The 25,670-nt window shown below is 29.8% G+C and overlaps 1 protein-coding gene across 1 annotated transcript in view; it reads right to left on the reverse strand.

Annotated features, from left to right (window-relative positions):
• The window catches only part of LOC143223391 (uncharacterized), a 59,251-nt gene that overhangs the window by 14,240 nt on the left and 19,341 nt on the right, over positions 1–25,670 (reverse strand). Inside the window, exons 2-10 of the mRNA XM_076451325.1 lie at positions 20,001–20,587; positions 17,918–18,142; positions 11,480–11,539; positions 10,680–10,769; positions 9,890–9,976; positions 6,869–6,949; positions 4,336–4,440; positions 1,894–2,027; positions 1,440–1,537 (exon numbers count right to left, since the gene is read on the reverse strand). Of these exons, the coding sequence (XP_076307440.1) occupies positions 1,440–1,537; positions 1,894–2,027; positions 4,336–4,440; positions 6,869–6,949; positions 9,890–9,976; positions 10,680–10,769; positions 11,480–11,539; positions 17,918–18,142; positions 20,001–20,582 (1,462 nt within the window). The 5' untranslated portion in view covers positions 20,583–20,587. The remainder of the gene's footprint in view (positions 1–1,439; positions 1,538–1,893; positions 2,028–4,335; positions 4,441–6,868; positions 6,950–9,889; positions 9,977–10,679; positions 10,770–11,479; positions 11,540–17,917; positions 18,143–20,000; positions 20,588–25,670) is intronic.

Consider the following 25,670-nt stretch of genomic DNA (forward strand, 5'->3'; position numbering starts at 1 on the left):
AGAGGGTGCATTAATGAAGGTGGAGGAATTTGCAAGTTAGATATTGCAAAGGGCATTTAACCCTTATATAGCAACCATCGGCAACTGAAGCTGTTACCTACAACATTCTCACTGTTTAAGGGTTAATGGGGGGTATAAAGACCTGAGCATGCAAGACCAATGGTTAGATAAGTAAAACTAATGTCTAATAATACTGTCGACTGATGGTATGCATGTTTTGGGATTTCTATTATTTACAACTAATAAAAAAGCTTTTTAATGATGTTTGTATGAGAATAGTTTGTTCTAACAAGATTTGAAACTATTCAGCCTACAGTTTCAAAATTATTATAGTTTAGGGTGAGGAGGAGGTAAGGCTACTTTAACATGCTTATAGGTAGTTAGAAAGAAAGCCAGTTAAATTATCATAGTTGCAGAACATTGTATTTCTTGTGCATGCTATCATTTTGCATTCTAAACTACTTAAAATAAGTCTGTTTACCAGAATTTGAGCTAGGTGCTCTGCAAGTGATGCACATGTTTGTTAAGCATGCTTAAAAGTTTTACAATGTTCAAAGACCAACAAAATAAAAAATAAAAACAGATTTAAGCTGTTACAATCCTGAGGCTGTTTAGAATAATAAAATGTAACTGTTAATTAATGAAGAAACAACATTAAATCACACCTGTTCTGCGTGTCAATTTCTTTAGATGGTAGTGAGGTGTAACACCAAGTCTACAATTCTATCATAAATAACATACTGTGACTTAAGTAAATATTAGTATTTTAATTCCAATTGGTAGAGCTATGGGGTTAAAGTGCATGCATGATTTATTTTCATTAAGTTTTTAAAACAGTTTTATGTATACAAAACAATTCCAATTTAAAACTGCATCCAGCTTTTTCCATTTTAGTCAACTTTCAAGTAAGAACTGCTACTAAGTATTTAAATCCATAAACATAATACAAATCTAAAATAATCACATTTACCAACAAAAAAAGAACAATTTGTACTTAAGATGACTTATCTGGCATTAATCTACACTATTATAATCTTATTTAAAAATGAATATTATGATGAAATATACTGAAAAAATAAAGCAGGAGATTGACATCAGAAAATGATTTAATGCACCACATTTACTATTTCTGATAGTCTACAACTACATACTTTTATCAAATTCTAAATATACACTTTAAATTAATCAGTTTTGTATAATGCACAATATTTGTTAATCACATACATAAAAAACAGTATTAAAATAATCTTACCAGTGTGCTCTATTAAGCAGATCTTCTATTCTGAAGAACTTAAAATGTAAAATATTTAGTTTACATAATATAATAACAGAAATGTTATCTTTTTCAAAACACATTTAAAATCTCCCTTGATCATTTAAGCTGGCTATGCTTTAGTTAGTGACTTTAGCTACAGTCTTTCACTTAAAACATTTCTTACCTCCCGATATGTCTTCAACATTGACTTTGGGCTGAAAAAGCTGTTTATGATGTGGTTTGCAGTATATTTCTCCTCCATGAGATGAATACGTGTCAACACTGTTATACAAAATTATGCACATTAGAATAAATGGTCTTAAAAATGTTTATACAATTGACAGAAGTAACTTATACACATCTCTAAACAAAATATTCGTGTTGTAGTAACAGTTGTTCATCTACACATTTCTTTGCAGACATGAATTACTCAGAATGATTAACTACCACCAAGAACCAAAAGAACCTTTAAAATTACAATACTACAATGAAAAAGTTTACAGCAACTAAAATCTTAAATGTTAAGTGTAAACAAATGTTAACTTAGCATCTGAATATAAAGCTTTAATATAACATCCACACCAAGCTTTTCATTCAAATAGCTGCTTTAGTAACAATAATAAAAAACAGTGATTTACTTGAGTGATTTTCCACACTCCTTGCAACGAAAGCAGGATTTATGAAAAGCACTTTTTACAGCCATAATTTTGTCCATCAGGTAAACATGCTTTCCACAGACTTTGCATAACACTTCCTGTTCCTCTTGCTGGCTCTAAGTAATGATAACTACATGGTTGTAAGGCAAACTTGGATACAGAAGCTATACAGCATAAATAATAAACGTAACGTATGACTCAACATTAAAGTACTCGTGCATTAAAAGTGAATGAAAAAGGAAATCAAATACATGTTTAAATAATATACCTATTTCTTTTTTTTAAATACCAAAATCAATATTGGTATACAGTTAGTTTACAAGAAATTTCCTCTCCTCCTTTTAGGACAAATTATGTTAGTCATACATATTAAATATACTGTTATGCAACTTACTTTAAGCTTAATGTTTTTCAATATGTTTTAGAATCTGAATCAAATACAATATGCATAATTTTAAGGAAAGCAGACTGTTGCAGACTATATACAACGTCTTTACGTAAAATATCCCCAAGGTACAGGTTATAAAAATGGGATATAAAATGCTCTGGGTTTTTGGGCGATTGCAGAAAAACTACACAGTGGGAGATACACTATTAGAATTAACCTCTGTTCACCAGTTTCATGTGAAAAAGTAAAAAAAAATATATAAAGTGTTCAAAAGAAACACAAGTTAGTAGAGCAAGATGTGGGGAGTCAAGCCAAGAACATCCCCACCTATATCACCATTTATTGTCTGCAGCAAGTTGCAAGAAAGCAATTGCTCTTCTAAGTAAAAGAAACAAAATGTATTACCACTATCTCCTATAACTGCAATATTTAAGGGTGTGTTTGCTTGCACTAAATACAAATTTAAAGTTATGATTTTTACAATGTGAAACAATTTGCTTTTAGGTAAAATTATTTCAAGAGAGAAAAAACAAACAAGCATTTCCTTATTATATAAATATTTTTAATTTATAAAAGGGGCATGTCTGTGGGTCTATAACCACCATTACTTCAAGATGAAAGAACCTAAAAACCTGAAATTTTGCATACATACTTAGTGGATATTGAGAGTTTGCACCTTGGTATTATTACTTATCCATGCACATGTATGGATCTTTTTAACAAGGCAAGCTAGTGAAAAAACACATAGAAAAGAAGTCATTTCTTGTATAACAACTAATGTATAGAAAAGCCAATGAGTTTTGATAACAATGCATTCTAACAGTGGCTTTCGTATCATGTCACTCACCAATAACAGTATAACCTAATATTGTGTTAAGAGACTATGTGATGAAAGTATAAAACAAAGTGTACAAACTACAAAATGTTGTTTTGTACCTTAAAACTTCATATGATTAGAGAAGTTAAATAATAAAAAAAATAAGTTTAAAACTGAAGGACAAGTCAGAAGGACAGTTACCTTTATAAACAGGTCAAATCCCATAAACTAGCAACAAAAGTATATAGGTTATACTTTTATACTAAAATGGATTTGGAATACACACATCAACAGTTATGTAGAAAAAGTCAACTTAACTCAGGAGAAGACAGGTACGTTAGCTAGTTATAATAAATAAATGTAAAGTATTTGTTAACTGTTTTAATTTTTTGCAACTATATTAGCATTTATACAAGCAAAACCTTTGAATAAGAGACCCAATCAAGACATGACAAAGGGCCAGACAGGATGAATCTCCTGCTCACATGAAAAGTCCAAAGAGAAAGAGGAAAAAACAAGAAACATGTTATTCCCATGATTTTAATGCTTAATATTTCAAATCAGAATTACAAATTATTAACTGTTATTTAATGTAAAATATAAGAAAAAAATTGTTACAAAGAATTACTTACTAAATGTTTAAATGCATATTAACAAAAATGCATTGTACCTTTATTTCTTGTAGAAATGGTGATAAATGTAAAGCAAAATCCACTATGATGTTCTTTACTTCCAAAGAGGGGTTTGATACTAATTATGACACAGAACTTAGTGATAAATACTCAGTAATTCATATTCCTTTAAGTTATCACATCAAGGAGTTATGGTACAATGTAGTACAATTTTTAAATGATAAAGGAATATGAAAGCTAAGGTTCAATTACTAACTAGTTCATATGGTTTTACTTCGTTATATCTAATACATTTCATAATTCATACTTAATAGGTATTAAATGGTTTAGCTGATGAATATCAAACCAAAACCACATGATAAGCTATAAAGAAAATGATAAACCTTATCTTGTGATGTTCTGGCAGTTTTGTGGTTTAAAAATGTAAAGATTGTGTGAGAATATACTATAATGAATATTTAAATAGATATGCATTTTCAAACCAAAGATTTTTAAACTTTGGAAAACACTGTAGAAGTATGCAGAGGCTGATGTACACAATAGCAACAAAAACAAAACATTTATTTCAGAAAAGAATGTTTAAGTACCTGACTGAATGTTTGGGCAACCTTAGCTCGATCAACAGAGGGCTTAACTTCCTCCAATGGTTCTTTTTCTATACTGTCTTCTTGCTGATCAGTTAAGTTAGATTTCTAAGAGTACAAAATTACAATAACTTATGTTACACATAGAAATAACTTAAGTGGTAACAGTTTTTGTTTATTACCCACACACAATATGCAACTTAAGTAAATCTCTTAGGTCAAGAACACTACTTGCTAACTAAAAACTTGCAAATTTTCGTTAGAAAAACAAATACAATCAAGAAACTTTGATTAATACTTAACAAAACAGTAACCTAAACTACTAATATCAAATGCTAAAAAGATGTTTGTCTATTCCACACTGTATAAGAAAAATATGGTGACAATACTAAGATACTATATCTATTTGTCATTTCCTCTTCAATGTCATTTCATAGAACAGCTTTGAAAAAAATTAACTAAATTAATTAATGTCTCTGGGTATGCATTGCTTTTAAACTAAAGAAACATTTAGATTTGTAGCTAAAAATACTTTTTTCAGCTAACACTTGTCAACAGTACAAAATAAAAAGTGTGCCCAACCATTATCTGTAGACTGAACTCAAAAGGGTATTACTGAAACTATTACAATTATGTTTTGAACATTTTTCTAAAAATATTGAATTTCTGTAGTCAATAAATCTTTAAGGACTAGTTGTACAAGATTCTAAATATCATAAAACTACAGTTTTCACTAAAGGACACTATTTAGCATCATTTTCTTACTCTTAACTATAGTATTAAGAAAATTAATCAGATATAAAATTCCAAATCAATCACAACAAAAACAGTTCCTTCCCTCAGCAGAATACTGGAAACTTTATAACTTGATTCAATATAATGTAGAATACCCCCAAGAGAAAATGTTAATATTAATGCACGTGAACATTCTATTATAATTATGCCAGGACATAATTGTAAAACTGTATTTACTTAGATACAATAAAGACTTAATTATCTCCTTGTGGACAGTCGGAGTAAGTGTGCACACCACTACCTTTTACACATTCAACATAATATATATCTGATGTCAGAGTACTCCATTCCTTTGATCATACACTACTATTTTAGCAATTTATGGAAGACTAAAAAAGGCACCCAATAGTAATAACTATATAAAGAGGGTTATACAGTTCATTGAAATGACATCTTAAATATCTCTTCAATAGGTACTCAAAACTTTACAATACAAAATCATGTCTCCTTTAATAACAGTATCAATGTAATGACAGAAATTCAGGAAATGTTTGTAGATATCATACCAAAAAACTGGAATTTATTGTTTTGTTATTATTATTACATAGTAACTCAAAACCCATAACAAAGAATTCAGTCAATCTCCTTTTACAAGGATTATTGACTAAAATAATTTTTAAAAAATCAATTCTAGTGTAAATAATGTTATCATTACCCCCTTGAAGTTCAATTTCCTACAGACATTTGTTCTTTTAAAAATATATGTACACAGTAAAACAGGTATTACCAGCCAATAATAAATAAAAATGAATATTACAATTACACCTTTACTGTATTTAAAACTTAACTTTAAGTAAAGCCGTCCTATGTCTCTTGAAACACTGCATTAAAAAAGTGAAAAAACTTCAAAAGGAAGTAAATGCAAATAATTCTTGAAAAACAACAAACAATATAGTAGAGATGGCATTTGTATCATTCATACCGAATAGTACAGGCAAGAATTTACACACAGCAATATAACACAACTATTCAATAACTAAGTTTCATTTATCCTATTTTTATCTGTGCACCTCTGCTTATCATGTAGCAAATGTCATCCCTACTATCATGTTTGTATTGGTTTTGAAGGATTAGTATTAGACATTCCAATATTTACTTACTTCTTCACAAAGGTTGTTTCTTTACTGGTATCAAATACAATAAACAAGAGAAAACAATTTTTTTTGTAAATATACATTTTAAAAGTTTTAGAGACTATGCTAATACAACATGCAAGCTAATAATGTATTTTATTATTCCCATTAACATCACATTGTCAAGAGTTTCAATCTGATTGATGCCAGAAATTCATATGGATCTTGACTACACGCACGCACGCACGCACAAACAAACCATCAGATTTTTTGTGAACATACATTTCACATAGATAATAACTTCAAAATAATGGTCAATATTACTCTTCCAAAATGGGTAAATTTGAAAATTACTAATTACTTAGGAATGGACTTGTTAAATAAAAATAAAAAATTCAAAACTGTTTAAAGACAAGGATATGCATGTGTCAAAGCAGCTCAAACACTCACCAACCAGTTCATGTCATTTCAACATAAACATGATCATATACTAAATTACTTCAAATATCTACAACTTAATCCAAATATGATCATTTGCCAAGCAATTTTTAATATTCATATCAAATGATATTATAATTTCAACTTAAATATGATTCCTTACTAACTACTTTAGTTATTATAAATTTCATCATTTATTAAGAGGTATGTGATAAGCTTTGATCACTTACCAACTGACTTACAGATACTCCAGTGTCAATAACATCACTATCTCTAGAAGTGTCTTCTTGCTGACAGCTGAAACTTGTGGACTGTATCAAATGTATGATTGAAATACATAATCAATACTCAGTGTGAACAGCTGTTTATTTAAATTTCACATTTAAAAATTTGAAACATTCAGTGACGAAGTGTTAAGACCCAAGATCACGTTTGTCCTGCTACTTGTACATAAAACTATTGTGCTCTATTTTGTAAGCATGCTTATGATCAAATTATTGTCAGATGAGCCAAATGAGATTTTCTTTACAAAGATATAACCAAACTTACGCAAGAACTTAACTGTAAAGAAACGTTTCTTAGACTTGAATTTAGAGTTATAGATTAATTTAATATTTTAAAATATTACAGTATACTTTATTCACTATATCTCGTGTACTTCCAAATCTTTCACATGCATATGTTAGAAGCAAAATTTGCTCTTAACAGTTTTGGGTTAACTGTTACTCATGAATGTATGTACTATAGAATTCACTTTAAAGCCAAAAATTGTACATTTTAACATCAGTCAAAATCCACTAATAATTAATAATGTTTTAACCCTTTTTCAATGGGTTGGTCTAACTGCACACTACAGCCTTTTAGAAAGTTATGTTCAAAGATTAATTAAATTACTTTTAATGTTACACCAATTAGTATTGCAAAAAATTGTAGCTAATAATTCATATTTTAATAGTATGCAAGTTTTAAGTTCTTAATTTTACAAGACAATACTTTTAAAAATTCCTGAATTTCACCTAATGTGAAAAAAGCAACATTTTCTCTTGGCATCCCCTCTATTTTATTCACCACTTCTCTAGTACATATGAAATTTAACATAAATTACTCATTATAAAATTGTCATTGCTCAAACAAACCATAATTTTTGTAGTCTTCAATTTTGTTTGGTTACAAAGATATCAAATAGAAAACAAGACCCCACTTACCACACCTACGGGGACTTATTAATAATCGCACTTTTACGTTTAATTTATATTATGTATAACCAATATAAAGTCATGGTTTTTAATCTATTAAAGGATATAATATTAGATTGTTTTCTGAGCAGAGAATTGTCAATTTATCAGTTAGTACAAGCCTTACTAACCCAGGAAGGATAAAGACTAGCTTCAATACATTTGTAACAGTTTTTGTTGCATAGTTAGAAAGCTATAAAAATGGCAATAGTTCAGAATAATTGTTTTTTTGTTTTTTGCAGATTATTGTATTTTCTTTGGTGCACTATTTAATTAAATAAAAATTACTGTGCATTAGTACTATAACAATGAAAAAGTAGGGTTAAGTGTCATGAACAGCTAAAAACCAAAACTCATAAAAGGATCTCCTGTTTTTCACGTTTATTCTTTATTATTATAAAAGTAAATAAAATGTAAAATTAAGGATCCCTTTAGGTTAAAGTTAGACTAGTGAAAAAAAAAATTATAATAAAAATATTTTGCAGAACATGCCCATGAGCAGTTCAGATTCAAAGTAGCTTGTGGGTGATGTAATTTGATAATGTAAAAATAGTTCCACATTCCCAAAGTGATTTACAACATATAACGGCATGAACAGTAGTATTTTGTTGTTCAAACAGCAATCACACAACAATAAAAACAATAACATTTAAGTATAAATGTATACTATTACAAGATTAAAGCTTCTTAGGATAAACAAATGCCGTTTCAGGTTAAAATTTTAAGTCACCCTAAAAAAGAAAAGAAAATGTAATTCAAATTTTTGGTTGTTTACAATTAAGCACAAAACTACACAATGGGCTATCTGTGCTCTGCCAACCATAAGTGTTGAAACCAGGATTCTAGCATTGTAAATCCATAAACACACTGTACCACTAGGGGGTATTTGGTTGTTATGAGGTTGATCAAATTGACTGATGCACTATGGTTAGGGTAGAGAAAATAAAGTTTTACTACAAACAAACATTTGAAATGTATTTTGTATGTTTTAGAGAATACACAAATGATGCTTGAGATTTTGGGAACAAATAGTTTTGTTTTGTTTTTTTAATTATAACATTAAAATCATTTTACACTCAAACTAGTAATGAAACAGGTTGGATATATTCACAAATCTTTAGTAAAAATACTTCATTACAAAATGATTTTCTGTGTACAAGACTTGTAATGTTTACTAAATGTCTACCACTTTTGTAAAGATTCACATACCGCATTAAAAGTTACAGCATAAATACTTAAGGTGTGCAAATACATATACAATCTCCTGTATTTTATACTGAGGCCATCACAAAAAGGTTAAAAACCCAATAGTATATTGAATAGTAAAAATCTTTTATTTCTGATATATACAAGTGAATAAAAGTTGGTGATAGCAGTCTACAGATAACATTTTTAAAAGATCTCCTTTCAACATGTCAATTATTTATAGACATGGTGGTAAACATATCAATCCCTGTCATAGTTAGTAACACATATAATCATCCAAGCTAATCACAAATTTTTCCCCCCCTTTTGACAACTTGCAGTCCAATACTAGTTTCATTTCTTTGAAAATTTGAAACTAGTCTACCAAATGAATGTTTTTGTTTTTACATTTATAGTAGTAATTTGTGCAAAAGTATATAAATTATAGTAATTTTACCATCAGACAGTAATTTGTGATAAATACAGCTCAAAATTTTTGCAAAACAGTAAAATTTATGCTTACAATACTTAATTTTAAAAATATAGCACTTATTGCTCATAACAGACAGATTTAAGATGTGTGAACAAAGTGCAACAGTACAAAAATAAACAAGTTGCATTACAAAATAAAATTAAAAAATAATGCATCAAAAACATGATTATGGTTTAAGGAAATGAAACCAGATCAATACAAACAAAAATGTTGCTGAGTGCCATGCATTTATATATAACTATATGCAAAGCTACATGAGCTTATACATATGTATATACATATAATCACACATTTGCAAAGCTCCGTGAGCTTAAAAAAGCTGCAAGTAGGAAACTTACAAGAGACTTGACATTGATGCCTGTGGTTATAGCATCTCGAGTTGGAGAGACTTTGCCTTCTTGAACATGCTGAACATATGTAGATTTCTACACATACATGCACATCACAATAAACAAAAATATTTAAATTTTAACTCAAGAGAGAACACATCAATGAATTTCACATTAAGCAAAAACTGATAGAAAAAAAACAAAAACACTGCAAAAGCACTAATGCAACCAAAAAACTAAAAATAGCTCACATTATTATGCAAAACCTTACTACCATTCTAATTACACTATAGAAATAGTGCTGTTTTATTTATCTCAATGCATTCAGCCTGCCATGAACCATGCTATGCTTGTGGCAGTGATAAAATTTCTATCTTATTTATATTAGTTTATCTTTCAATTTTGATCACCTAAGACAAAATTTAGAAATTTCATTTTTATCCTCAGTTATTTTTTTAAGTATGAGACACAAGAACTATTTCAATATCAACCATGATTCAAAAAAACTATACTGAAATACAAATGAAAAAAAGTTAGTTCAACCTTTATTTTAACTAAAAAAAATACTGTGCCATACATTATCATTTCCATAGTTTCTAAAAACTGTTTCAGTTTAATTATTCACAGGAAAACAAGTACACAAAGACACCTGGTGTATTAAATAAAAATAACATTTTAATATAACACCTCAAAAACTTCACTGTAGTCCTGCATTAACAAAATGTTAGCATTTTTAATTCTTAGCTTCAATTCAAACTCATAGAAACATGCTAAGTAAAGAAAATGTTGCACTACTGACCAGACTTTCCAGGTTCACACCAGTCTCCACTTTTTCTTTGCTTCCTGGCTGAATAGAACCTTCTTCTGCACCAGATGTATAGGTGGTTTTCTGAAGTTCAATGATTATTCACATCAGATCAAGCAACACATGAGCTGTGTTACTGAGAATAATTTATATCTTGCATGTTATAAAATCAAATATAAACCTGTGAAACTTAAACCAAGAAGAAACTACTGAATATAACTTTCTCATGATGAAGAGAAACCCACTTGAAGGTTAACTTGCAGATGACCTAAGGTCAAAACATTCTCTGCTTTATTAGTAAAAGTGTTAATACCCCCATACCAGATGTCCTGAGATACACAACTATGTTTTGAATAATAAATCTGAGCAATTTAAAAGCTTCAAGTTTAAATATGTAAATTCATTTACAACTGATTTTAAAATTACACATGCAAATGCTAAGTTTTATTTTTCCTAACTTAATACAAATTTTATTTGACTTGTTATTGCAAATCTAATTAGCACTTTGTTGTTTCATGCAACTTTTAATGATTCCTAGGCATTTTTTAGCATTTGCGTGCGAGTACATTTAAAAGACAGAAAAACTAATCAGGTAATTTTGTAAAAATTTTTTACATTTGTAAAAATGGATAAACTATCCAAATATAAAATGCAAAGTTAGGAAAGTGTTTGTTTTTGTTAATAAGCAGATTTATTGTACATATTTTGCAACAAAGATAAGATTTTAATAACACTTTGTATATTTATAACAATAAATATTGGTAAGAAAATGTAAAAAAAAAAAAAAAACTTACAAGCTTGGCCACAGATATCATACTTTCTTCCTTTTTCACTTGGTCAGCTTCTTCAAAATCCTGAAGGAAAGAAAACAAAATATCTTTCATAATTAAGATAAAATTTTCCCAGAGTTAAGATGCTTTTATGATATTAGGGAATTACACAAAATTAAAAAAAATACATAAAGTAGGAAATATAAAAAGCAAAGTACATTTGTAAAAGTTCTGAAAGTTGTTTCTTTCTGTTGTTTATAAGTTACTTGTTATCAAGTATAAAGCTAAACAAATGGCTATTTATGGTGCTCTCACTGAAGAAATCAAAATATGCTTTTTATACTACAAAGACCTTAGGTTTATTACCAAGTCAGAGATAATGATAAAGTAACTGATATACAAAGAAATTTATGGTTTGGTACAAATAGAAGCCAGTCAATCTCTTCTTAACTGAAAAAGATCTAAGGACTAGTAACAGCCAAGCATGGACAGAAGATGAGAGAGCTCAACTTGTAATCTGATGGTCATGGGTATGAATTCCCATCACAAATATGCTTGCCATTTAGCCATGAGGGCATTACAATGTTATGGTCAATCCCACAATTCACTTGTAAAAGAGTAGCCCAAGAGTTGGTGATGGACTGTGATAACTGCTTTTCCTCTAGTTTCTTAAGCTGCTAAATTAGGGACAGCTAGTGCAGATAACCCTCATGCAGCTTTGTGCAAAATTCAAAGCGAAAATAAAGCCTAATAAATCTAAACAGCCTTCAACTAACTCGTATCTTGCAGGTAGGCAAATTCTATTATCCAATAAATAATTTTGTTTATTCATGTATAAAAAATAGCTTTTCCATCATATTTAAACAGTAATGAGAACACTGTTACAACACTACACAAAAAAAATGTCCCATTTTTCATCTCATACTGTAAAACAGGACAGGATTGTAAATTAGATCTGATTAAACATGATTAGTACCAAACTATCAAAGCAAGCTCAAGCTTCTTGCATAGATCAGATCACAAAATTAACCCAGAAACAAATACAGCTTACTTATAACTGTTCCGAGACAACATGGGACCTATTAAGTCCAAATGAGATGTCTCCTCCTCTGACCTAAAAACTATAAAAATTAAAATTTTAAAAAGACATCTTAAAGCCAGGCTTTATCATTCACATACTTATCAAGCTCTCTTAAACAAAAAATTAAATTTAATGCCTCCACCACATCCAAAGACAACCTATTCCAAAATCCAAACACCCTATCAGAAAAATAAAACTGTCTTAGCTGAAGATGGCTCCTACCCACTCAAAATTTATATCTTCTAGTCCTATTATTTTCACTATTAGTTATGGGGGATGGGTGAGGAAGAGATACATCAACATGAAAAAAAGAGTTAAAGTGGATCTGATTGAAGTGTTTCAGATTGTTAAAGAGAACAATTCGAAAAACCTTCAACCTCTCTTCATGTGACAACCCCTCTACCTCGGGCACAGTTCTGGTAATCCCTTCTCCATCAATTCAATATCTTTCCTAAGGAAAAAAACTCAATACTGAACACTATTCCAGATGTTGCTTAACCACCGACATATACAATGAAATTATAGCCTCTTTAGATTTGTATTCAATATTTATGTAGATACAACCTAAAATCCTATTTGTTCTACCACTTGCAACAGCATACTGTTTCAATAACTTAAATTGATTAACTGTTACACCAAAATCCTTTCTTTAATGACACTATTAATATGTTATTTCCATCCAAGTTATAATCAACTTGTGATAACCTACATGCATTGTTTTGCATTTATTATAATTGAAAACCATCTCCTATTTATTTGCCTAACTCACTAAAAGCAGCAGCATATTCACAGCTAGCAACACTTAAGACCTTGATATAATCTGAAAATTTTAGTAATTTATTGACTATTCCCTTCAAAAAAGCTAAATTCAACTTGTATGACAATGACTCCATTTTCTGTCCATACAAGTTAAGAGTTTATTTAAGGTGTTATTTACTGACAAAGAATACAGTCAGTATCAACATCAAGACAGTGCTTTTCATGTTGAATGAACAAGCCACATATGGATTTCTAGTAATACAGATTGCAATCTTAAAGAAATGTTATGCACATAACGTATATAGTGTACTGCAGAAAAAATACTCTTAGAATGTATAATCTATTGCAATAAATGAGTGTACAGCATTAAAAAAATAGATATGAAAATACAGGATCAGAGTTAGAATTCTGAGATAAAAACAAGAATTTAAACTTGTTTTGCACATTTATTTATAGACCAGAAAGAAAAAAATACTAAACTTAATTTTTTTAAATTGTAGTTTAAAGTTAACAATTTTAAAATATTAACAATGTCTCTAAAAAATGCAAGATTTTTAGCAAAAAGCATTTGAAGAATTTCATGAATTAGTGCTTAACAATGGCAAGTATGTTCTTGCATTTATTCTATTAACATTTAACTACCTAAAACATTATATGCAGCTTTTCCAAGTTTTAAAGAGTAAATATTGTTTAGATAATTTACATAATTACACTGTCATATACATGCTTCTGGTAACTAACAAACAAAACACTTATGTAAATATGTTAAGCAATCATTATCACAAATCAGGCTTAAGATTTTAATTTTGTTAATTTTCTTTCTGAAAGTCTAGTGTGGTTTAATAATCAACACATTTTGATCACAAGGTTGACAATGTAACCAGAAGTAAAAGAAATTACTTAAAATTAAATCAAGATTAATTTGTGGTGTTAAAGATATAGAACAGTACTTAAAATACAATCAAATACTGGCTGCTACTGTATACGCATACATGTAATGAAAAGGTGTTTTCAAGTGGCACTCAGTTTCTAGTCATAGGTGTAGCTCTACCTTTACATTATTCATCATGATAATGTTTAACTTCAAATAATTTTCAACAATTTATACACACACATACACACACCAATTCAATGGGAAAAAAAATGTACATTAATTTATATATACAGATTATCAGGAATATATTCATGTATGTAAAACTACTCAAATTTTTGTTCTTTTGCATGCCTGCATACACAAGACCCTTAATTAAACAGTGCAAATAATAACACTTATGATATTACAATTACTATACAAAATACTTTAACTTAATAATTTACAGAAAGTATAAAAATTACAAAAAGAAAAGCTTAAGTAACTGGTATTTAGATTTTAGATTCAAATTATACTTTATCATACACATGCCCCATTAGGTTTGTCACTACTTGCTAGTACTTTCAGTTACTCAAATATTAAAATTTTATATGTAAAATCAAATTAAGGTAACATTAGTGTAAGCATGTGTTGAGGTTGCAAACTTTCACTACTTTCAATGTGGAAAAAGAGTAAAAACAAATGGTGAGGAACTAACATACAAACACAAACAGACCATTTGGTCATTCAAAGTTATGCTTGTACAACCATCTTTGAAAGCAAAGTTAGTAAACCCACTCTTTATTTCACTAAGCAATTGCTTCCCCTCTTAAACTCCTATAATGTGTTGGCCTTCATGATGTCCAACAACATAAGACAGTCACCCTGCTATAAAAATAAAACTGTCTTAATTTAAACTTGGCCTGCTTTCTCCAAATCTTAAACTTATGTCCTCTCATCCTATTATCTTCAAAATACAGACCTTTATCACACTGATCCTTTGAATAATCACAAACATTAATAAGACTACAGCTCACCCTTCTTTTCTCAAGAAGAAACAAATTAAGAGGTCTTAACCTAACCCCATTATATAACCCTTCTATCCCCAGAATCGTCCTATCAAATCCTTTGAATCCTTTCAAAAAAAAGTCAATATCCCTTCTCAGATAAGGAAACCAAAATAAACTGTTCACAATATTCCAAGTGAAGCCTAACTAGTTACATGCATAGATATGGTTACCTCTTTTGACTTGTGATCACTATGTTCATAAATATCTCCTAAAATTCAATTATTTTTAATACTAGTAACAGACCACTGCTTCAAATAGCTTAAGTAATTTTATTAGTATGTCAAAAGTTTCTTCAATCATGCTGCTGAGTTTCCATTTACAATAAAGGTAGTCCAACTTGTATTTTATTGCACTTATAAACAAGGGTCATCCACCATACATCTGTTCAACTTGCCAACTGATCAACATTCTTTAATAACTTAATACCTTCAATGTAACTAGAGTTTAAAATTATCAGAAATTGAGTAGTTTAATAATTATGCCTCCACCATATCATTAATACAATTAGGAAAAAGCAAGTGCTAAATATTAACTAGACTCCATTAATAACAACCTTTTGCCTTCTCTTATTCAACCACATTACAATTCAACTAAATGGTCTTCTTTTATATATATCTCTTATCAGTTTGAATTTAATTTTCTACACAAAAACATTTTTTAAAATATAAGTACACACAAATTACACCCTTTCCACCACTACCCCCCAAAAGTTATGAAGGTAATATTTTACTCTGATAAGCCAACATTGGCTTTCTTCACATAGAATTTTATCAAGGTTTCCTAACATTTTAAATTTCATTTCATTAATTTTTCATCTTGCCTTATTATTCAACTAAATTTTTCCCCCCCACAAGAGAAATAAGACTGATCCAACCTGTAATTTCCAGGGTAAGTCTTTAAAAACAAAATAACATTAGCACCTCTTCAACCCTCAGATACCTGTGCAATGTCTAATAACCCCCAAAAATGGGAGAGACGAACTTACACATCTGGTTTTAACCTCCTTCAAAACCTTGTGAGGTCCTAGTGCTTTATTCATTATTCTCCAATCATTTTACTTACCACTCATGGATCAATATCTATGACTCAGCCCAGTTCCAGTATTTCCCATAGAACAATCTGGGTCAGAAATATTGCAGAGATCTTCACTTATGACCAAAGAGAACATTTAAAAGCTTGAATAACTCAAACCAACAAAGACCTTGTTATCAGTTTAACATTTTCTTTACTTTTAATGCACTTAAAAGTCCTTACTGTCAAGTTTCAACATTCAGTTAGCTTTTTCTCATAAGCACTCTCGAATTTCCCAATTTTTTTCTTTTAACCAAATGCCCCAATTTCTATAGTTTTGTAAACCTTTCAATCTGTTAATTTAAACTTGTTAAAACTTCTAACATTTATTCCAGGTTTTCTCCGTTAATATGACAAATGGGTTTGTTATTCTCTGTTAAACTTTTTGTTTGTTTGTTTTTTTGAAGCATACTTACAAAGGCAATTTAGCAACAAATAAAATTTTATACTATTCTACACAACCTTTCAATTTATCCCAATTCATTAACAATAAACCTTATCTAACTGTCTTATAATTGACTTGCTGAAAATTCAGAAATAAAATTTTATTGCTTTGAAACTCTACAAACATAAATATGCACTCTTCCCCAGATGTTCCCCCACACTTAAAGCTCTTACAACCATACCTAGTATTCAAAAAGAATGTTTGAAAGATGTGGTAAAAAAAACTCATACTGTTTGCAATATTCTAACTTAGTTACCAAGAAAAAAATTGAGATAATTATAAAATTACCTTACATGTGCTAAAAAAGGTTAACAATTTCATTGGATACACTTTGTATACACTGCTTCTATCTTTTCTGTCTAGTTTTATAGATAATGTTTCTTGAGCTGACACTGTAAGCAAGTTTTAAAATTTTGGTAACTTAAAATTAAACAAGCAGTTCATAGTTTATCTATGATCAAGACACAATAGTGTAAAGTCATCAGATTTTCTAGAGTCCAAAGTGAAACACCTAGCTAATGAACAAAAAATAATTGAATTAAAATTGCATACCATATTATTATTATGCTTTTCATTAGGTAGTTTTCTTCAAATCAGGAATGTTTTTTGCAAATACGTAACACAAAAGAATGACAATCAAAAATGCACATCGAATATCATGCCCAAAGATGAACAAAAAATAACACAGTCTGGCTAACTAACAAATAAATATTGGCTTTAAAATTCTTATCAAATGCTCTAAGTGTAGCAACAAAAAATAACACAGTCTGGCTAACTAACAAATAAATATTGGCTTTAAAATTCTTATCAAATGCTCTAAGTGTAGCAACAAAAAAAATAACAGTCTGGCTAACTAACGAATAAATATTGGCTTTAAAATTCTTATCAAATGCTCTAAGTGTAGCAACAAAAAATAACACAGTCTGGCTAACTAACAAATAAATATTGGCTTTAAAATTCTTATCAAATGAACACAGTCTGGCTAACTAACAAATAAATATTGGCTTTAAAATTCTTATCAAATGCTCTAAGTGTAGCTACCAGTTTGGCAACAAATTTTTAGTTCATTCCTTTAAGTTGCATTCTCAATCTTGTTGTGGCTGCAAATTCCCCCCCACCCACACACCTAAGGTATTTTGATTATATCTGTATATAGAAGTGTTATAAAGGTAAAAAATGTTTATACCTTTTTCTGTTCTATATTCTCTCTTTCAACACCCAGTACTTGTAAATCTTCCATTTCTTGTTCCTTTTGCACTCTTTCTCCTATCATATCTCCACTGTACAGGACCTCTGTATCCGTTTCTCCGATCTCTACACTGCTTTCTGATGAGATGGAAGAACTTGAACGTGCTTTATACGGTAGGTTGGTGTCTCTATCACTGACAGCCTCCAGGAGTCTTGGATCAGCCTTGAAAATAAATGTATAGATTTTTTAACAATATTTAAAATAAAATGCATAATTTGTTTAAACAATGATTAGACTTGTTAAATATACGTTCTTGTGCAATATTTGTATATTATAATAATAGTACAAGAAATCATAAAACCTTTATATCAATTAAAACAAGAACAGTAGAAAATAAATGTAGTATGACAAAAGGAATAACAATATTTCAGAAGATCCAGCAAAAAATGAAAATTAACCATTCACATGATAAGCACTACAATCATTTATACACGACACGTGGACCTGATATTCACATAATTGTAAATATACACTTATAAACATGAGGATTAAAAAAAAATGAAACAGCAAGGCCAAAATGACAAAGTAAGACGACTTAACAGGTTTGATACCCTGACACCTTAAAGTAGTCCTATATAAAACTTTAGCTTTGGAATTAGAACACTAATATTACCTGGTTCTAATGTTCAAAATGTGAAAAACAGTAAAATATGTATTTGGTTAAATAGTTCCAAAATTATTTCTACTAGGATTTGAAGGGAAATATGTATTCACTAGTTAGACATTTTAAAAGATCTGTATAAAGATCTTGCAATAGAGGAAATCAATTTATGGAACTATTATAATAGTGGATTTGATGAAGTAGTGATTTATATACCAGTATACACAAAGTGAAGAACATTATTAAAACATTCAAATATTAATAAAACCATGCTAAAATTAACAATTAAGTCATACACATACAGTTTGTGGAAAATGTAAATAAAATATGGTAAGGTAACATCTTTTGTGATTGTTACTTCATATGTATATAAAGCAACACAAAAACTGATAAAATTATTGGTTAGTTCATCATTCAGTTTTTTTGTTTGTTTTTTGGGTGCATGCGCGTGTGTGTAGTAATTTTTTGAGATTAATACTGTACACATGCATGTACATAAGAAATTATATGAAGATGTAAACATTAAATATAGTTAACATTAATAAAATCCTGACAAATATTTATGAAATTAAACATTTAACTTGACCATAAATATGTAAAAATTGTAATTTCATTCTTATTATTTGTAATCATAATAAAAACTGCTATTTATAAAAAACTTCCTATTTCTAAGTGGCTTAAGTAATAGACTATAAATGTTGGAAATACAGATTAAAATTCCACTTTCATTAATAGGTTTAAACTATGAAGAAAAAAACAAGACTGATTCTGCACCAGCTTTGTTTTGTGAATTTATAGGATGTTTTGTCAGATGATGTGACATAGCATAGTTAGCTTGAATTATACCTACAACTGTTTTGGAATGGATGTGAATTAGCAATGAGCAACAATAAACACTGTTACCACAACATTTTTTTTTTAACTTCAACTCAAATTATATGCCTAACCAATTTTAAAGTTGTTAACCATGTATCTCATATGACTGAGATGGGTCAAATATTTATTAAAAAATGAAAGGTTAAAGCATTTTGGTTAGAACAACAAAATTATTCAATTTAATCTAACTAAAAGTTAAATCTTTAACATAATTCAACATATTTGCACTTTACACCAAGATGCCAGTTCACTTTGAAGCAACAGAATTTTCTATTTGATGATAATGATATATCATCCATTGCTGAGATGAAGAATTATAAACAACTTTTATGGGTAAGAAGTTACCTCAGGGGACCAAAGAGTCTTGATTTTTCTTGTGTTCTTATACCACTACTTGAACTATAATATACACATGATGCAAATACGAATACAGAGCTGAGTTACGTTAAAGCCCTGGCATGCCCATGGTACCGATTTCCAAATTAAAAAAAAAAAAAGCAAGAAAACTGACAAACTAACTCGCTTGTTCTTGTGATTACAAACCTGTAAAGTATCACTTGTTTCTACCTGGAAGCCATCTGCCTGTTCATTCTCCACAAATTGTTTATCTTCCTCAATTACTGATGTGGAGCTGGTAGTGGTAATTCTGGTAGTCACTGAACCATCTGTATCAGTAAATACAATTGTCTCTTCTGTGGCTAAGGTCATTATCTGAGGAGGTGCATTTTCAGATTCCTGGCAACTTTCAAAATTATCCAATGAATCAGGAGGGATAGAGCTACCAAAGCCTGTATGAAAGTCCTGCTTAGAATTTAGTCCTTCATCAGCAGAATAGGTTATTTTATCAATTATTTGCTCCTCTTCTGATAAATTATCACCAAGGTCTTGAGATACTGGAGCAAGAGGATCAAACATGTCAAGGTTCACCAAATTTGAGGATGTTTCTTCAACCTGGCTATATTCAACTTTAGTGACTGTTGATTTTGACGTGGTTTCTTTAAATTCAAAATTCAATGGATCAAAGTCCAAAGCCATGCTAACAGCATTATCAGCACCTGGTGACACAAGAAGAGAAGGTGCTTGGGTAACATCTTCTGCATTCTCCGAGGGATTCACTCTTGACATTTTAACTAGAAAAAAAAGTTAAAATTATTTATAATATTTTAAACATTTATGCTTTGGTAACATGAAAGTGAGTACAAGCTCTTATACAAGTATAAATACGAAACTAAACAGGTGTAGCTCTTACATACATGATTTGGTAAAAATATGAAGTCTAGCTATAATAATTCAGACATATGACTGCCAGGTTTCATATGATATTACTGAACATCTCACTACCCATTCTATGATATTAGATTTATTGTAACATTTCCAAAGTATAAACCAGAGTGTGCATATCTATTCTAAGTAAGCTTCTCTTACTTCACCTGAAAATCCTCTTAACTTGCATCTTAATTTAATCAATACACTCAGTTATATCAATAAGTAACATGACAACATTTCATTCTCATAATATATTGCATACAATAGTAAAATTTTAATTAGTTTTAAATCTTTTGAAATAGACATCTCCCAACAGCATTAATACCTGTCACTACTAAATAGTTTAAACAAACTCAAAATAATTTTACACAGATCATTTTCCTTTACCTTAAATCTGTATAGTCTCTCAGGTCTATGTGGTTTAAGCATTCTTTCAAGTACTCAAACATTTAATTTTTGCATAATATTAAATGCTACATTATTCAAGGTAGATTAACAGCAAGCTAATTGATATAATCTTCCATTGCCAGCATTATTTGCTTTAACCTGCACTAAAATGAATAACTTAATTTCTTCACAAGAAGTTCTCACTGTTCCTCACATTCAAACATTTCAGAACTCTTATTTCTGGACTCTCCATAACTCAAGCTCTATAATACTTTATTTAACAAGTCAAAGGAAAAAATTCATTTGGCATAGCCATATCACCCAAGTAAAGTAAGCCTTACTTTACTAATCCTATATTTTTATTTTCATTGCATTACAACAAATACAGCAAAACTAAATGGTTATGGTTGCTCTTAAGAGAAATAGAAGAAATACAAATGAAATGTAAAAACATAAGTACACATTTTATCATAGGATTTAGATTCTGGTCACTAAAACATTTGTTTTTTCATAATTTATCATAAAAGGATTTATATATTTTGCATCTAAAAATACCCTAAAAAGATTATTCATTTTTTTATGCAAGTTCCACACATCAACTGCTTATTAATATTTTAAAAAATTATACAAATACAATCTGTTGGAATACAACTAACTCGAGAACACTACTGCAGAACCTGTGTAAATATTCTAAAGATTTATTTAATCTTAGTGTTAAAAACTAACTGCTATGGATCCAAGCAAATTTTAGTATAAAACCAGAACAAGAAATACTGATACAATAATTCATTAATAAATTAGTAAATAATATATAATTTTCTTTGTCAAGAATTGACTCAGTTGTTTTCATTTTGCATAGTTTCTTTCAGTGAATTATTTGGGGATTTGTATCAGATGTCATACTAATGACAATACCTGGTCTGAAAACAAAACTCAAACCTACAAACTTTACAAAAGCATCAAATTACTAACGAATTTTACCTCAATCCAGGATAAACGGGTTCAAATTTTTTACAACTATGTTTAGAATAGTAATTAGGTTGTCAACTTTTACATTTTAAAGTATAGCAATTTAATCCAAAAAAAATTATAAACCCACTTATTAATTTTGGCACAGTTTTTAAACTTTATAACGCCTATAAGCTTCCATTACGAACACTATTTTGCTTTCAATACGCAAGTTTTAAAGAGAAATAAAATGATTAATTTTCGCAGTACTGGAAAAGCAGAACAATTCATGCGAAAGGTTTCGTACTTAAGTCTTCACCGTTCACGTCAATTCGCGGTCCAGTATCAACGTACATAACAGATGTAAATACAAATAACAATACGTGATTTTTTACACTCAGCTAACATTAGCTTCACTAGAAGTGGAGTAGAACTAGAAGGGCTAAGCAAACATTAATATGTTCTGAAAAAAATCGAAAGTACGAAAATGTGAAATTAAGTCCTAAAATACGATTATGTTTAATAATATTAACATTGTATTAGCATTCATTCGTGCCCATATATTATTATACTAATAAGAACAGTATCAATTTTCTATTGTAAGATTTAAAATGTACATTAGAACTCAAAACGTGTACAAAATTATACTAAGGATTAATGCACTGTCTTATGGTAATTTAAAATCTTACATTTGATCTAGCACTTGCAGCAGTGGAAAACGGTTATCAAACCCCTATATAGTTGAACTAACATTGCAAGCCCAGAAGAGCGTACACATACACAAGGACAGTCTGTCAGTTAGTACACGCTGTTTTCACAACGCCCTCTATGGGTATCTAGTGTATGAAAGTTCACATTAAAACTAATCCAAGTTAAAAATCAACTATAAAAAATATGGTTATTTTATAAAAAATGGAAAGTAAAATATTTTAGCAAACAGACACAAGTTGTTTGAAATTTTGCTATGTTTTAGTGATAACTGAGGTCTCCACATTTCCTATCAAGAGTGCAGAACAAGTTTCACTTTAACATATAAAGAACTGCATATAGCTTGAACACAACTTAAAACGGGCAGATAAAAATGCAAGTTAATCGAAAAAGTTGGGTTTCGCGGTTTTCAAGTTCCTCCAATACAAGGCATAAAAATTTTAACACAACGATGTTAAGTCACTAAGAAATGTGCAGTAGTGATAACAATAAATTTATTTCACGTAACTTGACGACTAAGATGGTTTCAAAATATACGAAATAATGATCATATGTTGAATAAGTTAAGTGTTTTTAGGGTGAAATTTGTTAGCTGAGGTTGCATGTATTTTTTTTATTATGGATTGCTAAAATTTAAAATTAAAATGCGAATTTAAACAACTTTTTTTTTTTACCTTCACCTTAATTTTTAGCATTTCTACTAACTTTGTTTATTTCACCTAAACAAAAATTTATATTGGGAACAATAACGAACGTTAGGTTGGATGATCACATTGAGGTTTATCCTCGTGGAAATGATTCTCCATTAAAATATTATTATACCTTCATATAGCTATTGACTATGAATATCTTCCAATACGAAACATCTCCACAAAACACTTGTTCTCTGTTCGCTAAGCACTTCCAAACACATTCACATCAGCATAAAAATATAGTCGAAAGTTCGACCGAATCCCAAAACAGTACTTTGCTCTTGTGAATACAACTTATAGCGACAATCGTAGTGCTTTACTACGCAAATAAAACGCAATATTTTATAATTTATGTCCTTCTGATCTTTAAGTGTGTACTGCTCAAAAGTAGATACCCTACAAGTTTGTTTCTTTTTCCACTTCTACTTAAAGTTTGTCACAAGTAATTAGAAAAAAATACTTTTAGTCCAGCGAAAAACAAATGCCATGAGAACAAAACGTTTCTTATTTAAGAAGAAATGTAATAAAACATTTAAATTAACCTAATAATGTTTTGTAATGCAAACAAAAATTAATTTAATTTGGGCAGAAATAATGTCAACAGATATACCCTGGAGAACAAAAGTAGTAAATTCACGTTTTACACGTATTGTACGAAGCAGCTACATTTTGGCAGATTATCTAACAGAAAAATTTTCCGCAGAAAGTCTGCTACTAATAAGAAGATGAAACAATTATGCTTTACTAACACCTCACAATAGTAAAGTTAACGGAAATTTAACTCGTTAGGTTTATGCATCATTTCCTGACAGCCATCCGCCGGAAACTTGCCCGGGCAACCCTGCATAGTTAACCAGCCTCGATTACGTTCAGTGATAATTTTCGCAAGAAAAAACAAAGTAAATACATGAGAGGGGTTATTAAATATAAAGAATACTTTCTGGAAACGCGTTAGAAGATGAAGAAGAGAGAACGTAGTGAAAACTGGTTACAATACATAAATTACGACACATTCGATTGTTGAATTTTATGCCAAATAGGCAATTTTGTTATAACAAAATTCTACGTTCTCTTTATATTTTACACTGTTTAAAAAGTTCAAGATAATTATCCTAGCATAAATATTAACTGACATTGCCTATATTCTATGAAAATTCTGAAACACTACTATTATTAAAAATGTGTATAAAAATAAGTAGTAGAGCCTGTTTTCCTTCGTAAAGTCTTTTAAGATGGTGAAATCCCAAACGTTTAGGCATGTATTTCAAAAAAACATAAACAGGAAACATACAGAAAGTATCTGTAATTATAGCGATTCAACTTATGAAAACACCGTTTAGTGTTAACATTTTAACCTAGTATGGTCTTCACTAAAAAGGAAGCCAAGTAACCGTACTACGAAACTGACAAGGAAACAGCATTCTAACCAATGGTTTGCAAGACAACGACATAGGTAAGTTTATTTCTTAACGTAGTTCTTTTCAAATAAATTTTAAACTCTTACCGATAACGTCACGAATGAGAATCAAAGTTGAATGATCAACGTCGCTCTGAGAAGTTTGCGGACTTTACTGAAACGAGCAAACGGCCCTCAAGTGTCAACCTACGTAAGAAAAGAACGGAAATGTGAAAATCAGAAGCACGTGACACAAAAGGAAGCGCACATCACGTGATCTCTCAGCAAGTTGGTGTATCCTTACATACGACATGAGAAGCTCGATTACCTTTCCGGCTTTGAAATTAGGGTTACCGTTTTGAACATTTTAACTGAATCAGGAACAAAAAATCTTCCTTAAATTGTTGTATTATTTTAACCACTGCGGACAGTTCAGTCTTTACGAAACCTTTCTTTTCTTCTTTGTTTCGGGAAGCACTGCTCCACAATGACCTTTCAATTACGGGTCACACCCATTACATTGTCACTAGCATGACGTCTCGGTTCAAAGATTAAACAAAGACTATTTTAGAACGAATTTTATTACAGTAGAAAGTTCGATCGCTTTTACAGATTAGCATGTTTCTTTTATACGTATAATTAATATTATTATAGAATTTATCTAATTAGTCACGATTGGCTTTACTTTTCTAAACTTTGCGCTCCCTGTTGCTGGAGATCATAGAAATCGCAGTTAATCTCAGATTGTAGGATTTATATCTTTTGAAGAGTCAAAAGACATGCCAAAACGTAATATTATAAAAACAATAAAATTAT

The sequence above is a fragment of the Tachypleus tridentatus genome, chromosome 8 (genome assembly GCF_004210375.1).
Source record: "Tachypleus tridentatus isolate NWPU-2018 chromosome 8, ASM421037v1, whole genome shotgun sequence".
In the NCBI taxonomy this organism is placed as follows: Eukaryota; Metazoa; Arthropoda; class Merostomata; order Xiphosura; family Limulidae; genus Tachypleus; species Tachypleus tridentatus.